At 28.7% G+C, this 21,583-nt stretch overlaps 4 protein-coding genes across 4 annotated transcripts; 2 read left to right on the forward strand and 2 right to left on the reverse strand.

The window, feature by feature from the left end:
• Positions 1–963: 963 nt before the first annotated feature.
• OCT59_012109 (uncharacterized protein) lies at positions 964–3,064 on the reverse strand (the record flags this gene model as incomplete). Its single annotated transcript, XM_066134243.1, has 6 exons — positions 964–1,212; positions 1,290–1,652; positions 1,732–1,771; positions 1,990–2,222; positions 2,292–2,601; positions 2,676–3,064. The coding sequence occupies 6 exons, from the start codon at positions 3,062–3,064 to the stop codon at positions 964–966; spliced, it is 1,584 nt and encodes a 527-aa protein (XP_065989527.1).
• Positions 3,065–5,976: 2,912 nt separating this feature from the next.
• Positions 5,977–6,354, reverse strand: OCT59_012110 (uncharacterized protein; the record flags this gene model as incomplete). The annotated part of the gene is made up of 1 exon (XM_025327610.2): positions 5,977–6,354. One exon carries the CDS (start codon positions 6,352–6,354, stop codon positions 5,977–5,979), a length of 378 nt encoding a protein of 125 aa, XP_025170449.2.
• Positions 6,355–10,653: 4,299 nt separating this feature from the next.
• OCT59_012111 (uncharacterized protein) lies at positions 10,654–11,307 on the forward strand (the record flags this gene model as incomplete). The annotated part of the gene is made up of 2 exons (XM_066134244.1): positions 10,654–10,818; positions 10,897–11,307. The coding sequence occupies 2 exons, from the start codon at positions 10,654–10,656 to the stop codon at positions 11,305–11,307; spliced, it is 576 nt and encodes a 191-aa protein (XP_065989528.1).
• A 5,629-nt stretch (positions 11,308–16,936) lies between these two features.
• Positions 16,937–19,737, forward strand: OCT59_012112 (uncharacterized protein; the record flags this gene model as incomplete). The annotated part of the gene is made up of 7 exons (XM_066134245.1): positions 16,937–18,198; positions 18,407–18,456; positions 18,600–18,839; positions 18,913–18,936; positions 19,078–19,124; positions 19,361–19,389; positions 19,734–19,737. Exons 1-7 carry the CDS (start codon positions 17,327–17,329, stop codon positions 19,735–19,737), a joined length of 1,266 nt encoding a protein of 421 aa, XP_065989529.1. The 5' UTR covers positions 16,937–17,326.
• Between the last annotated feature and the right edge of the window lie 1,846 nt (positions 19,738–21,583).

Here is a 21,583-nt window from a genome sequence, read left to right on the forward strand (position 1 = left end):
CGTCATCATCCATTGCATCTTCTACCTCACTTTCCCAATCATTCCAATCATCATCTGAATTTACATCATCGTCATCTTTTTTATCAGTTGTTGTAGGATTAAAAAAGCATAAAATACTTTTTTGTTCATTTCGTTTACATCCCGGACCATTTGCATGGCGGTTAATGTAATCTTCGTCATATTTCCTATTAAGTTTTATTACAACTCCACATATGCAGATTACCTTTTTAGCACGTACAACTTTAGCAACAAATGGATGTCTTTGTAAACGTTGTTTTGAGTATTTCCAGCCACCCATAATGTGCATAAAAAATGTGTGTATATGAAAATAAAAGATAACAAATATGCAAAGATGATAACGATAATGTGTAAAGAATATGTATAGATAATGATAATATGCAAAGACAAAGATAATATGCATAAAAAAACGAAGAAACATTTTTTTATACTATTTTTATTATTTAATATATATAAAATATGATAATTGCCAGATTAGGTATTTGCTACGCAAACTCATAACCGAGTTTAGTTAAATTCATATTTTGTTACGCATCTAGAAATCTGACCAATTTAAAATTTAACTATTGGTTAAGCAAATAAAAATCTCACATGGGGGTAAAATTTCTTATGACCGTTATGCAAATATAAATCTAACTTATTTATATATTGTTCGGGGTCCTACTCTGATTTTTAAGGTTGTACGATAATCTAATGTACACACTTTTATTTATTCCTTTTATAGTTTTTATAGTAATGTTTTTCCAAAAATAATATTTTATATAATATTAGAAAATTTCAAAGAATAAAATTAACAAAGTTGCGAATTTGCGAAATTTAAAATTTTCCAATACATTTAAATGGTGCTAACTTTATTTATATTTTAAAATTTTTTTTCAATAGAAATGAATGGAACTACTTTATTAAAAAATGTGCAATAATACATTATTTGAAAACAATAAATTCCTATTCATCATGAACGACTGCCCCAAAATGTACACTTTGTAGCATAATTTCACGCACATTTTCAATTTGAATTCCTTTGTAATCTTCTTGAATCAATCTAACTGCCGCCTCAGGAATAAGAACTTCCTGCAAATACTCCATTGGTGTTTGTGGTGATGCTAAAGACTTTGTTAAAATTTTTGTATCAATAAATAGCGTTCTTAAAGTTTCAGCGATTATAACAGCACCACGAAGTCCATAATAACCAGGCTAATTTGTTAATTGGTAATAGATTATTGTTAATTATAGAACATAAATGCATAAAATTAAATAAAAATATGAGTTACCTGAAAATTCTCAATTCTATTCATGATACCCATAGGTGTATTGGCTTTATTCTTTCCAATTTCACGATATGCTCTCATAACATTTTCACGATAAACACTTTTGACCTTCTTTTTACAAATATCTAACAAATCAGATCGGAAAATTTCAACCCTTTTAGGAATAGCACTAAAATCTATTTCCATTAAATAACCTTTTTCAACACCATCTGGAATAATTTTTGTTTCTGCTATATGGATGCGACAAAATTTAAATTGTTCTACAACGTTTAGCTTTTTCCCCTGATATTTGACCAGTAGTTCTTTTAATTTTGTAGATAAGAAAGAAGGTAATTTCTCCTCACAATAAGGACATACATCGGAAACCTTTAGTTATTTAGATTAGATTCAGTAAACTTCAATAACAAATAACAAAAATGACTAAAATGTATAAAATTTTATTTACCGTTACATCCAGATCATCATTATCTTTATTGGAATTTTCTCTATTTGTCGTGTACTATATAAAATTTATTGGAGTTATTGCATTTTATAATTAAATTAATTTAACGAAAATAAATCTTTTTACCATTATATTTGAAGGATTATTTTCTTTGTTTGAGATTTCCTCATTTACAACGCGCTGTATATAAATAAATATGAAATTAATTATTTTGTAGCTATGTATACAATAAATAAATAATGAAAAATACTAATAAAATACCTTTTTTTTGGCTTTGTTTTTTGAGCACTAGATTCTATACTTGACTTTTTTCTTTTATTTGAGCGAACACCACCTTTTGCTTTTATATTCTGTGGATTTCTTATAATATTATCAGTTTCTCTAATCCAATTATTATTATATTCATTGTTAGCGGAAGTTATTTGTGCTTTTAATAAAATGGATAGTGATTCATTAAAAATTGGAGCAGTTTCGGGTTTTTGATTAACAAATCGCTGTAACCTCCAAATTGTACGATTAAGATTATATATATAATCTTATTCTAATTGTTCTAGTTGTATTACATTTTTAGAAGATGTAGCATAATGAGACTGTAGAGAATAGAAAGTTTTGTATTGATGCATAATTTCTACTTCTGTTGGATCTTTACACCATCGTAGCAAATACATTTTTTTAGAAAATGAATCTAAATTGAGTTGTGTAGCAACGCATAATATATGACGACAAATTATTCCAGCAAAAGTCATGTATCTACATGTACAAGTAAATAACTCATCTAGTAAATTATATTCTACAATTCTTTCACTACTTGAAGTTTCAAATCTTGTAACATGAAAAACCTTTAAATTTAACCCAGTATCTTGTAGAATTAAACTTTAGTAAAAATAAATAAAATCAAATTAAATAATTATAACAATTGTATTTTAACAACTTAAAAAAAAAATTACCTTTCAGAGTCAACCAAAACTTCTTCACATTTATAACAAGAGGATTGTAATAATTGTTCTTGAAACTTCTTTAAAGCATAAATTGTTAATATTGAAGCTGCCTGTTTTTCAAATGGGCTAATTGTCTTATATATTATATTTAATGTAGTTTCTTTATATTTGATAAATTCAACATCTTGTCTTCTACTATCTAATGCTGATTCAAAAGCATTGAGAAATCCTGACATAAAAGTGCTAGCATCCATATAGCCTTTCATTAAATTATTCATACTTTCCCCACGCTGAGTAGAGGACATTTCTCCCATAAAGACATCTTGGTTATAGCAAATAACCCACTTTTCTTTACACTTTTCTAAAGTTTTTAAATAAGACGCAGCTTCTGGAAACATATTCTTTAAAGAATCCCATGCTAAACTAAAATTTGTTTCATTAGTTTCATTTAAACAAGCGTAAAAATTATTTAAAAATGGCTTCCAATTAGAACTTAATTTTGAGATTAAATTTGTTGTAATGTTTTTTACTAAATGCCATTGGCATAATCAGTGTTTTGTTCCAGCATTTTTAAATGTAATATTATATGCAGATGAAATTGCAGAATCATTGTCTGTAAGTAAAACTTTGGGAGCTTGATGATTAACCAATTGTAGAAATATATTAAATAGCCAAGTAAATGATTCTGTTGTTTCACTGTTCATCAATGCTCCGGCAAAACAAACACTCTGGCCATAATTATTTATACCTGTAAATATACCAAATGGTAGATCAAACCTATTTGTACGATAGGTATTATCAAAAATTATAACATCGCAAAATCTAGCATAGTTTATTCTTTGTTCTAAGAACATCCATATGGCAGATTCAAATTCATTTGTAATGGGATTAACTTTAACTACATATGCAAATTCATCATCTGCAGCTTTATGCTGTTCTAATAATGTAACAAAATCTTGCGCATCAAAAATTTTTTGTTTTGTCGATCTATCTCCATAATTATATATAAAATTATAAATATCATCATAAAGACAAGTTATTTCTGGATGATCAAACTTTACTATGTTTCGAATGTCTGCTATTTTAGTTCCAGCTGCATGAAGATTGAAAATCTTTTCCTTAATATGTTCAGGTATTTCCCGATTATCTGGCATAAACTTTTTTACATGTAAAGGAATAAAACCATTGTTATGTGTTAAATTAATTTTAACTATAGTCCATAATCCATTATCTTTAGATTTAATTCCTCTAACAATAAAAGGACAATTGCAGCATTGAGAAGCATGATTTCGAGAATTGTTACTGGTGTTGTTACTGGTAATATTTTCATTTTTTTCATTTTTTTGCTTTATTGAACTTCCACTTCGTGAGCATACTATATCTCGCCATCTTATCTCTTTATTAAGTTCAAATTTTGCATGATCAAGTCGTACAGTAAATCCATGGTTTTGTGCATAGCTTTTTATATAAGTTTCAAAAGTAGTGTAATCTTTAAAAGTAACTCCTTCTTTAATATCTTGATTATTAAGAACTTCAACATTTGTAGAGAAATCACTATTCGACATTTTGTAAAAAAAATATATAATACTATATACAGTCAACTCTCTTTATAGTCACACATTTGGGACAGTCCATATTTGGTGATTATAAAGAGATGTGACTATATAAAAAATTTCTTATATTAGTATATCATAATTCCGGCCAAAAATTAACATAATTTTGGCCAAAATTATACTTAAAACTTTATTGTATTGTAACTCCTCCAATATTAATCGTAGAGAGATGATCTTACCGCCATTCGATTTGTCTTGATGAGACGGTTCTAATGGTATAAAATACATCGAAATCCAATCACTAGATTAATTTCCGAAATTAAAAAAATATTAATGGTTTTTGTGTAATAACTCTGCTAATATTGATCCTAGAGAGACGATCTTACTACCATTCGATTCGTCTTGATGCGACGAATCTAATGGTATAAAATACATCGAAATCCAATCACTAGATCAATTTCCGAAATTAAAAAATATTAAATAGTTTTTAAGTAGTAACTCCGTCAATATTGATCATAGAGAGATGAGCTTACCACCATTCGATTCGTCTTGATGAGGCGATTCCAACGAGCTATTAATCGTCTTTTTACAATCACTAGGTACCGAGATATTTAGCAAAATGTTAAATGGCGCAGTAAACGTAAATCAAGGAATATAATAATGCCGATGCTTAACATTTTGTTGAATAACTCATCAGCCAGTGATCGTAAAAGGATAAAACTACTACCATTCGATTCGTCTCAGTGAGACGATTCTAACAAGCTATGGTACATCTTTGTACGATTATTAGATGCCAAGTTATTTAATATATTCTTTATATAACTGTGATTATAAACGGTTCTTTTTAATATAAGATTTTTGAGGATAGGTGTGATAGTGACTATAGATAGATTGTGACTATATAGGATAGATTTTAATAATACAGTCGGCTCTCGTTATAGCGAATTTTGATATAACGAATTATTTGGTATAACGAATCTTTAGTGTTGTACCAATTTTAACATATAAAAAAAAATTTGCTATAACGAATATTACTAATTAAATGCTGTATACCGTTTAACGAAGTAAGTCTATAAACTGTACATAATAAAATGACTCTTTTTATACCGAATTTCTTTTTATAACGAACTTTTTTTAATACAACGAAGATATTTTGTATAACATACGTTGTACATAACATAAGAAATCATAATATACCACAATATACCAAAGTTTCATATGTTATACCAGATTTTCCCATTATATCGAAATTCGCTATATTTTATTAACGAATTTTCTTATAACGAAGGCCTGATTGGCCAAACCACCAACTTCGTTATATCGAGAGCCGACTGTAAAGTGTTTTGAACATTCAACTGGTGTGACTATATAGTAGAATGTGACTATAACGGGAGTGACTATAGAGGGAGTTGACTGTAATATATCACTAAATAAGAAATTTTAAATGAGAGAAATGAGAGAGAGAGATGATTATAAATATAAACAATACTTTTATTATCCTATTGTATATGCACGTGATTTAAAAATTGTTTATTTCCTAATTTGTAACTATAGCACTTTAACTAGCACTTCATTTGATTGTACCGGATTTACTAAATTTTACCAAAAATATGGTAATTTCAATTTTATTAATAAGGATGTACACTAAGATCGTACACATGATGCGTACGTTAAGATTGTCCTACAGATTAGTTACGGCATTAAGACCTAATTACAGTATTACGATCTAATTATGGCATTACAACTTAATTACAGCATTACAACTTTTGCTTTTTAATGTAGATAGGTTGCAACCTATTACATATGATACTGTGTCTTAATATTACAGTTACAGCTAACATCTTTACCCAGTATTGAATTAATCTTGCTCTATATGGTGCACAATCAATAAAAATCAACTGTATGGCTTCTTTGCTGGCTTTCATCTTTCCTTTTCCATTTTCACCTAGTCTTTTCAAATACTCATATATTGCACATTTTTTGTTATATTCAGCAGCTGTTAAAATCTTCTGCTTTTCTTTAAGATCAGTCTTTAAATTTTCAATTCTTTCACCCACATCAAGTTGATTTTGTTTTTCCTCATCCATATCATCAAGAACGTCTTCAAAATCATCTGGTATTAGTTTATTATTCATAAAAGTTGATATTTTTATAGTTCCTTTTGCAGCTTTTGTAAAGAAGCCACTTGGTCTATATTTATCAAAATATGTTAATTTTTTTATTTTCCCAGTAAGATATAGTTCACGTTTTTTTTTTCCAAGTGGGTGTTATCTGACCAGGTTAACTCAAAAGGTTTATCTTCAAAAGCTTCTTTTTTATTTAATAAACTAAACTCTTCATCCCATTCACTGTCATTTTCATCACTCCATTCATCACTTAATTTATCACATCTATTAGATAGTCTTGGTCATTTTGTAAACTTTCTGTTATTATCTCGTAACTGTTCTTTTTCTCTAGTTTTTCTCTTAGATGGATGAGTCATTGTTGTTGCGTGGGGAAATTAATAAAAAAAAAAAATGCTATTTTCATATGAAATTCATATAATATTTATCCTGATCACCAGTTTGAAATTTTCCATTTTTCCATATAGATCATATGATTTATTCTCGAACTTTCAGACTTAATAAAATTAAATTTTTATATTAATTCTTAAAAAGTAAACTGATAGAAATGTTCAGCATATGCTATTCTATTAATTTATTGTTTTAAATTTGCATTTTACTGCTTAATTCTTAACGTATAAAATTTTAAAGTCACATGATATTTTTGTGGTTTATAGGTGACGCACACCATATGATTATTGCAACAAAAAAATGGAATGGCAATCTGCATGAAACTGCAGGCAAAAAATTTATTGAGTGACTGGCAGCATTAATTTGATATATCGATCCACATTTAGATAAGTTTTGTGCTCGTTCACTTCATCTTCCAGTTTTATTTCAAGAACTCTCATTATACAAATAAAATACCATTTATAACCAATTCTATCATCATGGTAAACACAAAAAAGAAAAATTGTCACATGCCAAACTGGAAGAACTTGTTCAATCATTATTAATTTCAGTAACACAACCTTGGACTTGCAGTAAAGTTTGGGAACCAATTATTCAAAAGGTATTAGAATTAATTCAAGTTATCAAAAAATATTCACATTATCTTAATATAGCAAATGAGCGGATGCAAGAAATTCATCACAGTGATGTTCTAGCTCAAGATCTAACTGTTGATCTTAAGGTCTATACAATTAATAGTATCATGCATATGAAAAGAAGATATGGCGAATTATCAGAATTTTTAAAAAGTAAAGAAGATTATGAATATGTTAATTTAGAATCTTTTCTTTCAAATGATGTTTTCAAAAAACATATATATATTAAAGAATTGCAATTTGATGTAGCAGTAACAATTTATCAGTATCACCAAGGCAACTATCTTGGAACATTAAACTATATTTGAAAAGTTCCTTCTTGTTTTAATGACCAAGATGAGACTAAATTAGCGCAAATAATGGCTAGCTTACAAAAGCTTTTACCTAAATTTTACACATGACAAATGTGAAAAAATGCTCTTCATAAGGTAATTTTTTTATAATTTTCATATTTTTACATTAATATTAAAAATACCAATTTTAATTAAAAAAATCAAATTATAATATTTCCTCATTAAACAAGTTACTCCAGCAGTTTTACGTACTCTTTATTATGATTTTACCGGTGATGCAGCAGTTACAAATGATGTAATTAGTAAAGACTAAAGAGATTAAAAACTGTTTGCGTATTATGCTAGCCTTAGAGGATCTGACTATTATAGTTGATTTTTGCATTAATAATGGATTTAAAGGATCCACATTTGACGCATTTTAGAATGAAATGGCTGGTTTTTTCAATGAGGTAAGATAAATTTAATTTTATTTGTCTTATTTTTCATATTTACCAATTCTAATTCGCATTTTTTATTTAATTTACTAAAATTTTAACTTAAAAAATACTTGCAGTTGATGATCGTCATCACCATGATATTATGTATATGCCTTTCACTGGTAAAAAAATGATTTATCCTACACATATCTTACACATATTGGGTACTTAAAATGTAGAAAATCATACACAAATAATACACATATCATACACATATCGGGTACTAATATATATATCATACATATATCAGGTACCTGATAGGTATACTATATATATAAGTACCCGATATGTGTATGATATGTGTATTATTTGTGTATGATTTTCTACATTTTGAGTACCCGATATATGTAAGATATGTGTAGGATATGTGTAGGATAGACCATTTTTTTACCAGTGTTTGGCTATGTCAGTTCAGCATCTTCGTGATATTATAATCAAACGTTTGCAAAACAAATTTTCTACTCCACTTCCTAATGAAATTCAAATTCCCTGTAGAAAATGGATTAGATTACAATTTTTTCCTACTAATCCCATTGGCCATTGCAGCTAGTGCAATCTATTATACTGGTCGATTCAATGTCAAATTTCAAATTCAAACATGTCTTCTTCAGAAAAAACATTCTGATTTTCATTATTGTGCATGTTTGTTCTACTATTTGTGGGAATTTGCCATTCTTTTTCGGGACTATATTTGCTTAATTTGTGCAGATGACAAACACAAGGTTTCTATTGGTGAGGGAGTGGCTACTTCTACTGGAGTTCGTAACAAAAAATCCATGGTTCTAAAAAAAGCTAATTTGGTTGCATGTGATCACTATTTCACTAAATTATCATTGACACCTTCTGTTATTTTTATTTGCAAAGTTCCCTTAAGTATTGAAGAATCATTTTATGATAGACAAGTTTTTGTCTCTTATAAAGACACTATATTTCAATCCAGTACTGCTATCCGACATATAACAGAATTTTTTAATACAATTTCTGCTTATTATTCACAAACAATTCCTCCCATTCTTTGCATTTATACTGATGGTAGTCTCGATCATTGAGTAACCTATGGATTAGTCCAAATTTCTTTAATTTGTTTATTTCTTTGTGGGAATTTTGACATGTTAATTGCTTTCGTACAGTACCCCACCAAAGTTGAACAAATCCTGCTGAAAGAATTATGTCAATATTAAATTTGGCCTTACAGGGAGTAGCTTTAATATGAGAAACAATGTCAGAAGATATAGAAGTGTTGTTTGGAAAAGCTAATACACTAGAAGAAATCTGAAATCTTGCAACAAAATTACTTTAATTAGCAAGTGAATTGCAAAATTCAATTACTTTGATTCAAGAATTTCTTAAAGATCAAACAGAGAATCTTCGTTTACATAATGAACAATTTATTTGTTATGATCCAGCTCAAGAATTTGCCATTACAGAATTTTTCAATGTAAGTATTTATAGCGAAAATATTTATGATTTTTAAATCAATACTTTATATTAATGTCTTTTTTTAATTAGACAATTTTAATAATTGATCAAACATTAAAAATATCAGAAACTACTGCTGATATTCTTTCTAAGAAAAATCTATTCCAAAATTTTATAAGAACTCATTGCAGGATATGCCATTATTATTTTCAGGTTCTATAAAAAATATTTTTGATTAATCTATAATACACTATTAAATAAGGACCCCGGACATCACATATATAACTTACATTTGAGTTTTAGCAAATTCAATCAAAATTAGGTTAAACTCATAATTTTAGAAAGAGTAAATTGATTGAAAATTAATTAATAGTCATAATTATGAGTTTTAGCAAATTGTATTGATTTTACAAAGTCATATTTTATATTTGAGCAAATTGGTACTTTTTTTTAAATTTAACTTATCCTTTGTTTTTAACTTTATAAATAATATTTTTAAAAATATTAGTTTCGGGGTCCGGGTCATATTATGGCCAAAATTAAGTATAATTCCGGCCAAAATTAAGTATAATTCCGGCCAAAATTAAGCATAATGTGGGCCAAAAACCCGTCCGTTTAGTTTCGCAACATTTTATTTTTTAATAATTATTTATTTAATTTATTATTTTTATTAATTATTATTTTATCTATAATCTACATATTTTAATTATAAAAATTGGCAGTTTAATTTATATTAATCATTTATTTTTTTATTGATAATAAAAAAAAGATTATTAACTCATATTTTGAGTTTTAGCAAATTAGTATAGATTTGAAATGTAATAATTTGATTTTTAGCAAATTAGGTCTATTTTAGCAGGAGCAAAAAGTACTTAAATTCATGCAGATCAGTTATGAGTTATATATGTGATGTCCGGGGTCCTATTAAATACTGAATTTTAATTTTATTTTATTACAGATAAAAAAATGCAATGATATATCTTGTACTCTATATAAGCCAATCCGTCTTCCTCATGATATTTTTGAAAAACTGGGAAATTTTTCTGATCCTATGCCATCAAAAGGTAATTGTCATATCAAATATAAACAATATGTAAAATGGCATTAATATTATTTTATAATATTAATATAGAAAATGATGACCATTATGCTGCTTTCAATTCTGTTCACAATACTGAAACAAGTGAACCTCACAGACCATCTTTGGTGATAGCTTTGGAATCTGCTGACCATGTTCCTAAGGGTCTTCTCATCAATACAAAGGTCTAAACCTATATAGAATATTTTCAATGTGGAAAGTTACGATGCATTTATAGTGAACGAACATTAATATCTGATGAGAGACAAGAATTTGGATTAATTGAAAATGAAATGAATTATACTTGTGACTCTTTATTGGTTTCAGAAGACCATATTTTATACAACAAATTATTTGTTCGTGAGAAGATTACTTGTGAATTGCCTATTGAATTAGCCTATTATTCTTCAATATCTCACAGGCAAGGTTTAAAACAATTATGCTATTGGTGTGGAGTTGATGGTAGTTTTGCAGATCCTCAAGAAAATCTGGTAGCGAAATATAAATTTATTTTTCCATATTGTATTTGGTGCCTGAAGAATGGAAAAAATTATTTTTGTCAGGTTGAAATTAAAACTAATAAAAAGAAAGAGGTGGAAGTAACGATGTTCAATCTAACAATAGGAAGAAAAAAATGTAAAATACGTAGTTTAGTATTAATTTGTAAAAAATAAATAAATAAATACTAGCAGCACTAATGGTAATTTCAATAAATCACGTGATATTAAAGTTACTTATTGTTGTTAATAAGCCCTCCCTTCTAATTTTTAAATCTTGTGATAATGTTAAACAGATTATCAATTTGGTCCAGCCTAAATTATAATTATAAAAATCACATGACTATGATATAACTTCAACCATTTCGACTTTAATTTCAACTTTTGACCTTTCCAAATCGAAATATTTCTACTTTTGGGCTTTAATTTTGACTTCATATATAACCTGAACTCTTTACAGCTTATATTGAGTTAGGACTAGAATTCCAAACAGGTTGACCAAATTCAGGTAACCTGACAGGTTGACCTGAATTTTTCAGGTCAGGTTTAGCAATTGCAATTCAGAATCAGTTCAGGTTGTAACATTAATATAACCTGAATAACATGTTGATCTGAAACTACGATTTTATATAATAAGTGAGTTATAGTATTATAATTCACTTTTTATATTGATTTTATATAATAAAAGTGAATTGCGATATTGGGATTCACTTTTTTATATTGATTTTATATAATAAAAGTGAATTGCGATATCAGAATTCACTTTTTTATATATAAAAAGTGAATTGTGATATTGGAATTCACTTTTTTATATTGATTTTATATTTAAAAGTTAGTTGCAGTATTGCGATTCACCTTTTTATACAATTTTAATATAAAAAACTGAATCGCAATATTTCAAAAAAAATGTTTTGCATCATTTTTTTTTGATATTTTTAATATAAATCCTAAAAATTTTCAGGTTTCAGTTCAGGTCAGGTTAAATAGATAACCTGATATGATCTGACCTGACCTGACCTGAAAAAAAATTTCAGGTCAGATTTATCAATTTACCTGACCTGACCTGACCCATTCGGAACTCTAGTTAGGACCGTTATCATAAATCTTGAAGTTACTAACAATAATGTAAAATGGCAGTTCTATATGAATATTCTTCTGGGCTTTCTGAAAAGTTGAAAAGTAGTACGTTTTAGTTCTTACACCTTTAAAGTTTAACTGGCCAAGTAGTTCGCAGGCCAGACTGTTATTTCTTAGAAGAAGCTCATCAACCAACATATTTTTTACTAGTTGTTAATGGGGGAGTTAGTCTTCTAAAATAAGGAGACAGAGTTGAAATATATGTTTGGTATTTTTTACTCAGGTTTTTCTCATTGCACTGTGAGTTTTTCAGGGTTTTATGATTTTGTTTTTTTTGGTCATTTTTTTTGGTGTAATCTTATTTTCTTTGGGTGATAAATGAATACTAAAGCTCCGAACGGGTCAGTTTGGTCCGGATTATAGACGGTTCGGATTAGAGCTGAAATCCGTAAGAACCGAACCGAAAAACTGGCGGTTCGGTTCAGTTTAATCCAATTTTTTATAAAAATGCAAAAAATCAAATAGCCGGCCATCTAGTAATCGTACAAAGTCGAGCCATATATCATTGGATTCGTCTCGACGAGACGCGTCGAATGGTGGTAAGATCATGTCTCTAGCATCGATAGATCACACGTTAGCCCACGCTAAATGATTTATAAATAATGAAATTATCAAGCTATCTATCGGTGCTAGAGACATGATCTTAGCACCATTCGACGCGTCTCAGTGAGACGAATCTAATGAATATAAATTCGTCCGTATACGACCACTGGATAGCGAATAATATCAAGTTTCGCATTTTTTTAAAATTTTTGAGCGTTAAAAATTAAAAATTCCGATACATGAATTTATTCGTCGTCCAATGGTCGTACAAATATGAATTAGGACTCATTGGATTCGTCTCGATGAGACGAGTCGAATGGTGGTAAGATCACGTCTCTAGCATTGATAGATAGCTTGCTAATGCCAATTTTTTATAAATCATTTAGCGTGAATTAAAATACGATCTATTAATGCTAGAGACATGATCTCACCACCATTCGACTCGTCTCATCGAGACGAATCCAATGAGTCCTAATTCATATTTGTACGACCATTGGACAACGAATAAATTCATGTATCGGAATTTTTAATTTTTAACGCTCAAAAATTTTAAAAAATGCGAAACTTGATATTATTCGCCATCCAGTGGTCGTATACGGACGAATTTATATTCATTGGATTCGTCTCACTGAGACGCGTCGAATGGTGCTATGATCATGTCTCTAGCACCGATAGATAGCTTGCTAATTCCAATTATTTATAAATCATTTAGCGTGAGTTAACGTGTGATCTATCGATGCTAGAAACGTGATCTTACTACCATTCGACGCGTCTCGTCGAGACGAATCCAATGATATATGGTTGGACTTTGTACGATCACTAGATGGACGGCTATTCGATTTTTCGCATTTTTATAAAAAATCAGATTAAACTGAACCGAACTGCTGGTTTTTTGGTTCTAATACCCGAACTGAACTGAACCGAATTTTGAGCCGGTTTCGGATCGGTTCCCCAGTTTAGCCTGAACCGTTCAGAGCTTTAATGAATACTGGAAAATTTGATCGTTATGGTAGCTTAGTATTACTAATTTTCAAAATTAATGATCATTTGGGTGATAAGAGAGGTAACAGGTTGAGTACCACAGTTTTTGTAGTATGCCAATCAAGGTGGTCACATGTTGAACTATCATTGGATTGACTTATCTAGATAGATCTTAAGCTAATGGATTGTTCAAAATGAGGTGGATGTCCTCTATTAAGGATTGTTCGAAATGAGGTGAATGTTCCTGTTAGGATTGCATAACACTAAAAAGTTCCTTTAGTAGCTGGACTGTACGACTAAAAAGTTCCTGAAGGTTTTTTTGAAGTAGGTTTGTTATCCATAATATGTAGTTAAATAGGGGAAATTGAATTTTGTGCATTTTTGATGGTGTTAATGGTATTTAGCTTTGGAATACTTGGATTTTTAAATGTAGCTAAGTGCTTTGCTAAGTACATATAGCATAATCGACTTTATCTTATTTGAGATATAACTCAGAAGAGTAGCTGTAGTTATTTATATAGAGAGGGCGGGTTAAATAATCTAGCTTTTTTCTTTATTATGTAATTTTTGGAAGATTATTTGTTCTTGTATTAGTTAGTTCTGCACTTTGTTGTAGTTCTTTCTTGAATATCTGGTATTCTCTAAAGTAACTTTACAGCAAAAATTAATAAAATTCAAGGGCAAGCCTTTTATAAATAAAGTGTGACTTATGATCTGTTTTAGAGATATCTGGGATCCTCTTTTTAATGTAATTTGGTAAAATGCTATATTTTCTAATGTAATGCTATATTATTGAATATTTTTCAAAAAAAAAATGTAATATTTTAATATTCTGATGAAAATAAAATATTTAACCAAAAAAACATAAAATTTACTGAAAATATGCAACATTTGATAAAAAATATAGAATTTTCATAAAAAATACACTATTTATCAGAAAATCAGAATATTTGATAAAATTTAATTTTAATTAATAATATTACAACAATTTTATAAAATGTTATTATATTGAAGGTCAAATGTGAAATTTTCATAAAAATGCAGACAAAAAAAAAGCAAAATTTGATTTTAATTGATAATATTATAACAGGACTTTGAATAATACTAATATAACTCACAAGTAAACTTTAAGTACCGAAATAAAATTACATTTTATGACATAATTCTGTCAATATTATTGAAGCTAGGAATTCGATTTTACTATCATTAGAATCCTCGCATCGAGACGAATCTAATGATATAAATTTTATTAAAATGAATTACTGGTTGTATTAAAAATAGGGGTATGTAGGATACTGAAATTTTATACGCAACTTTTGAAAAATTTTAATATAAACGAACTCTACGCAAACTCTTCGGAATCCTATATATACTAAAAATAAAGCATTTCAAATGCTGATACTTGCTAAGTTAAATTAATTATCTAACAGTGTATACATGAGTATTTTGATATATAATAAGTGATTTATTGGTTAATTATGTTATAATTTTTTGTTGTAATTTTTTATTACATAATCTTATTTTAATAAACTAGCCAATGCAAAATGCGTGCACTGTAAAATTAAAAAAAAATAAAATAAAATAAAAATAAATTTGTATTAATCATTAAAAAGTTATTATATTTTTAGTTTCTTTTGATTTAAAATGTATTATAAATAAGAAATTTTTCTGTTAGTTATTTTTTAAATGCATATTCTTTTTAAATGTATCATGAGGACCCCGGATATCTCCAAAACAGGTCATAAGTCACACTTTCGGCAGATTGGCCCATTTTTCAGGGCTCAAAAAATCGTTTTTTGTAAATATCTCGGCATCCAGTGGTCCAATTTTGATGAACTTTTTTTTAAATTGTAGAGCTAAATGAGGGCTACAAAATAAAAAAAAGTTCATTAAAATTGGACCACTGGATGCCGAGATATTTACAAAAAACGATTTTTTGAGCCCTGAAAAATGGGCCAATCTGCCGAAAGTGTGACTTATGACCTGTTTTGGAGATATCCGGGGTCCTGTATCATGTATATTATAGCTGGACTCCAGATATACAGTATATACTTATAAAAATATTATTATATAGTTCTTTTTCTTTTTTCTTGTAATTTATTTAATATTTTATTTATTTAAAACTAATAATAGTTGAAATAAATTTAGATAATTCTAATAAATATCAGATTAAACTGTTATTGCAATATTTGGTATTATTCATTAATTTAATATTTAATTTGTCAATATTAAATTGAAGGTCACGTGGAGGTAAAAAGTTGTTTGTTTATAGTCATGTGATTTTATTTATACCGAGTTATCTAACAGGAAATCAAACAAGAAAACAAGAATCAAGAACAATTCAACCTTTGTTCCATAGATAAAATTTGTGATACAAGTACGACATTATTTGATTATCTAGCACCAAAAAAAAAAGATTAAGCTCAAATAAAATATTTAGGTTATTATTGAATCTCGATTAGAAAATTATTTATACAATGATAAAACCAATTCGGTTGAAGTGGTAATAATAAAGCTGGTAAGAAATAGTTTGTCAAATTGCTGATTTCCATATATTAAATGTTCATTCGAATTGAAATCTAACTAAATGTTTACAAGGTGATTATATGCAGTAGATCGAAAGAAAAAGAGTTTTTGCCCATGCTAAATAATTTGGAGATTGCGTTTTTTAATTTTTTTGGGTACAAACTAGCGCACATTATTATAACAAATGTGACATAAAATTTAAGCTCTTTGTGTGTATGTGTGAAGAAGAGCGAGGTAAAATTAGGAATAAAGGAGAAAAGTTTGCACATCAACTTTGTACTCGTTCGATCGGATTGAAATGAGCTGCGGAGATAATCAAGTTACAAATACTTAATATAATCGGGATTTCTTATCTTTACTGCGACAGAATTATGGTTTAGCTAAGAAAATAATGTAAAGCGGCATTTAGATAGAAAATCAATCTTCCTTTTAATTAGAGACTGCCAATCCCGTGTACTTACACAAGCAGAATAAATTTGGTTTAGCTTCTAGTGAAGAAGCGACGGTATCTTCCGAACATTTTATTTTGCTGCGTTTCTTTATTTTAACAAAATAAGCAAGAATGAATGTGGCTTTTAGTCTCAATAATCAAGCCACCGTCTCCTATATTTAAGATTCATTAGAAAATAGGATTTTATCCCTTTCTTTATTGATAATATATATATAAATTTATAAGTAAACCAAAATAGCGAAAAAAGTTAATTTCAGATGTCACCTATGATATCATAGGGAACCTAAGTAAGCTAGAGTTTGATCAAAAAAGGTTGTACGTCGAAAGAAAATTTTGCTTTCCCCCTACATTTGTTTTTTTGTCTCTTGCGTCATATATATTATTATTAAATTTTTTTTTCTTCTCTCTGTCCACTATTTCAACCTCTCTCAGCATGTTCTGTTTGTTTTAAAAAAAAATTTTACACATATTCGAACCAAACTACTTTTAGTATTTTGAAGATATATAAATAAAAAAACCAATAAATCAAGAACGCCGACAGCTAGAGACAATATACAAATGAACCCAGAACTGTACCAACAAGGAACTTCTTTCGTTCATCCCCAACAGCAACAACAAACAACGCCGCAACCCATTTCTCGTCTCGCAAATCCTACACCTTATCATTTGGCACAGACTCAGTTGAGAAATCAGAGGCAGACAAACAGCGATGGAGCACCGCCTACTCCTAATAATTCTTTTCAAGCAAATAATCCTCTCTCGAATAATAGTTTCTCTAGTGATACTATAGACCCTCAGATTTTGTCAATGCGACAGCTCCAATATAATATGAACCATATAAAACAGGAATCAACTCCTACAGAACTTAATGTTGACTTGGACTTTGATCATCAAAATACACTAGTGTCACCAATGACAAGCTCACCTCGTGGCACTCCACCAAATACTTTTGAAACTGAACGATTTAAACCAATCTCTCATTTAGGGAGTCCACCAGGTCATGGCTTTGATTCTGAACTTTTTGGAACTTCTTGTAAACCAACCTCTCATTTAGACAGTCTTCAGTCTTTTGGGGGGTCACCTGGTAATAATTCACTTTATTCTCCCAGGAGTATTGAAAACGTAGAATACCCGTATATGGAAGAATTTCCAATGAGCGCCCCTACTACTACTTCTGCAATAGGTCCTTTGGATGTCAAGGCAAACATAAATAATAATAATAATAGTAAGATATACAGACATCCACATAACAATGTGAACAATTTGAGCCAAATCAGTATGTCTCTACCGGTACTTCCTACTACTAATGGTGACCAATGGTGTTTAGACAACAACTTTACTGGCGCTCATCCAAGTTCATTGCAATTCCCTTCTAACGAAATGATCTCTTCTGGTTTCATGGAATCTGACGATACCGATTCTCAAAAACAGTACGTATTCATTAATCAGGAATTTAAAGCAGCTTATGTTGTTTTTTATTTTATTTTTATTTTATTTTTGTGGATCAATAAATTAACATCATAAGCATGTATTTTCGCATGTATTATTTTGTGTTTTTTTCTCTGTCAGGTAGATTCGAATTTTTTTTTTTTTTATTCATCGGAATAATAAGAGATTTTAATGATAATTATTTTATAGGGCTATGTTATTTGAGAAGAGACGTCGTCGACGTGAGTCACATAATGCTGGTAAGAGATATGATTGTCAAATTAGAATACTTGTCTACATCTACTGTGCCAAAAAAAATAATTTTGTTTGGATTGTTATTGGTTCCATTCTCATATTTCAATGTCAAAATTTTTTAATTTTATTTATTTATTCTAATATTAAGTTGAACGTCGTCGCCGGGATAATATTAACGAAAAAATTCAAGAGCTCTCAACTTTATTGCCGGACTTATATGTTGATTCTGCCAATAAACCTAATAAAGGCGTGATTCTTCGTAAATCAGTGGATTATATTCGACGTCTTCAATCAATGGTAGAACAAGAAAGGAATCGCAACGTAAAATTGGAAACTCAAGTTCGAGAATTATCATCGCAGTCAGGAATACCTATTGATAATAATTCCGGTTCAGCTTCGAGCAGATCAGATTTAAATAATTCATCGAGTGGTGGACTTTTTGGTTCATCATCTTTGGGTAGTCTGCCATAGAAACAAAAAAAAAGGTGAAAACAGGAGTATATTATTTCTTTTGGTGTTTATATATATGCATACCTATATATATTCTTATATTTCCTTTTATCACTCCCAATTATACACTCTACTTGTATTTTATGGCTAATTTTTTATTACGCGTATTATATAAGGTATAGCAATATATTATGGAGAATGTTACGGAGAATTTGGGAACAAGGTTTATCGTGTAATATTTTTTTTTTTTTCCTTCTTTTCTTTTTGCTGAGGATTGCATCCAAAGGCCTAAAAATATTTATGCGTGACCAAGAAATGCAAGCATTTCAATGGTTTAAAGAAATTTCTTGGTTGGTTGGTTGGTTGGTTGGATATAATACTGTGAAGCAATTTTTGATTTTATTAAAGTATTTTAATGGGTAAAGTTCACTTGATGTGAACGAATATAAATATGTATAGCTTTACTTTTTATCCCGAAATATACTTGAGTAAGTTCAAAGAATTCTTTTACGGTGCACAAGTTTTATTTTTCATTAAATAATATATATATATATACATATACATATTTTTCATTGTATACACCCTTCGTCTTTATTGCTTAGAACAATCCAAGCAGACTTTTTTACATACAACCTTTATTATTTAAACTTCTTATATTATATATAAATATTTTCAAGAACATTTCTTTTTGTATTTACTTTATTTACTTTTCATTATTTATTTTATGGCATGCTTTCAAATTTAAGAACACGGTTCTCTTACGAAAGAAAACAAAATGAAGCGTATTCAGAATCTTTTCAAATATTTATTTTAAATTTCTTTTTATTTTTAGTTAAACCAATGGATGAGTTTTATTGTGGAGTAATTATTAAACTAAAGAAAAATCAAGTCATTCGGTAATTCATAGTGATTTTTGTGATTAATATAAAAAGTGGTTTATATGTTCTTTTATTGCGTTTAATAATGAAATAAATACTTATATAAAATGGAAAATTGTTTGCGACTAAAGCATGAAATTTCACTTCTACCTTTTGTGTGAAATTGAATATATTTTATAAAAATTTTTTCCCATGCGCAATAATTATGTACATTTTGGTTGTCACCCAAATGTATAAATTATAGAATACCGGTATCACGTGATTACAATTAGCAAGTAAATTTATCGCAAAACATTTATTTTTATTTATTAAGTTTATAATTATTATGTTCATAAATGATATTAACAATAAAATACTGCCAAACGTCTAAAATTATAAACTCTACCCTTTAAAATTTAACTAAAATTTACACCCATTCATTCTTTATTTTACATTTCGTTAATCTCTAAATCTGCTAATATTAAACCAATCAAATGTTGTATAATACATAGTATGTAACATTTATTCCCATATAAACAAATGTATATATTCCCAAATGAAAGAAGTATCTTTAGAATTCAGGTGTTTTTATCTAGCTACCATAATGAAGAAACATATTTACTGAACAGAAGCTTTATTTTTTGTGTAGCTTCTGATATTATGATTTTTTCTAAAAATAACTACACATCTTAGAAAATGAAGTTATATTTTATTTACTGGTTATTTCCATTTGCAACTTAATATTTAGTTTTGTATTACTTTAATATTTCATTATAAATTATAAAAGAAATCCAATTAGCACTTTCTACTATAGTAATTTGAATACTAATCTTTGCAACAGACATCATATTACTGAATTTAATTTTTTTATCAACCTTCTTCTTAATAGTTGATATATAAATATTGCCAGTTTGAATTTTTTTTTTGGCTGCAGCACATTTGGAACTTTATTAGAATATATAAGAGCATAAATACATTGAAATTATATGATTTAAACAGATAAACTATATTATTAAGAACCAAACCACCTGTCCACCACTTAGGGCAACCATGTGTGCACTGTCAGGTTGAAATTCCAGACTAGTGGAGTAAGTCCACTTTAGAAACATTCTTTCTTAGAAGGAGCCCCTTCTCCAGGTCTTTGTCCTGTGAGCGTCCAACAAGACTCACTGTAACTGCAACACAAAACCTAGGACCAAAAAACAAAAAAAAAGAAGTTTAACAAAAAAGCTAGGGTAAAAATATAAAGTAAAAAAAGCGGTTAGTAATAATTCAAGTAATGAGTATCCACTATAATATCCCATTCTTCCTGCCTATAGTTCTCTGAATAGTTCAGTCATTCCGTCAGTAAACTATTCTGTTAAGTAAGAACTTGATTTCTGCTAACAAAGTCAGTTTAGCTATACTATCTAAATTCTTTTCCAATACTTTTGTAAGTTGTTTGGTTTACTATTTTCTAAAGAATCCTATCTTCTGTTTCTGTTTACTCAATCGTTCTGCATTACTGATAGATCCACTTCTTGGTTCTGCTTATGATGTAGTCCGTTTTTCTTTGTTGACCTATGTGGTCAATTCAGGACCCTGAAATATATATGTAGGGGTAAGGTGCATAATTGCGTCGCCAGCATAGAGAAATTTTACGGGGTTAGATATTAATTTGCGTACAACCTGAGGATTTTTTAGCTACAGTTAGACTATTAAAATGCGTATTTTTAACAGGTTTTTTGTTTAAGTAAGGGTTTATTTTGCGTATTTTAGTAATTTGACTGATCATATATTACAGTATATATATTTCATGAGATAAATAAAAATAAATATAAATATC

This window comes from Rhizophagus irregularis, chromosome 2, assembly GCF_026210795.1.
Source record: "Rhizophagus irregularis chromosome 2, complete sequence".
Classification (NCBI taxonomy): domain Eukaryota; kingdom Fungi; phylum Glomeromycota; class Glomeromycetes; order Glomerales; family Glomeraceae; genus Rhizophagus; species Rhizophagus irregularis.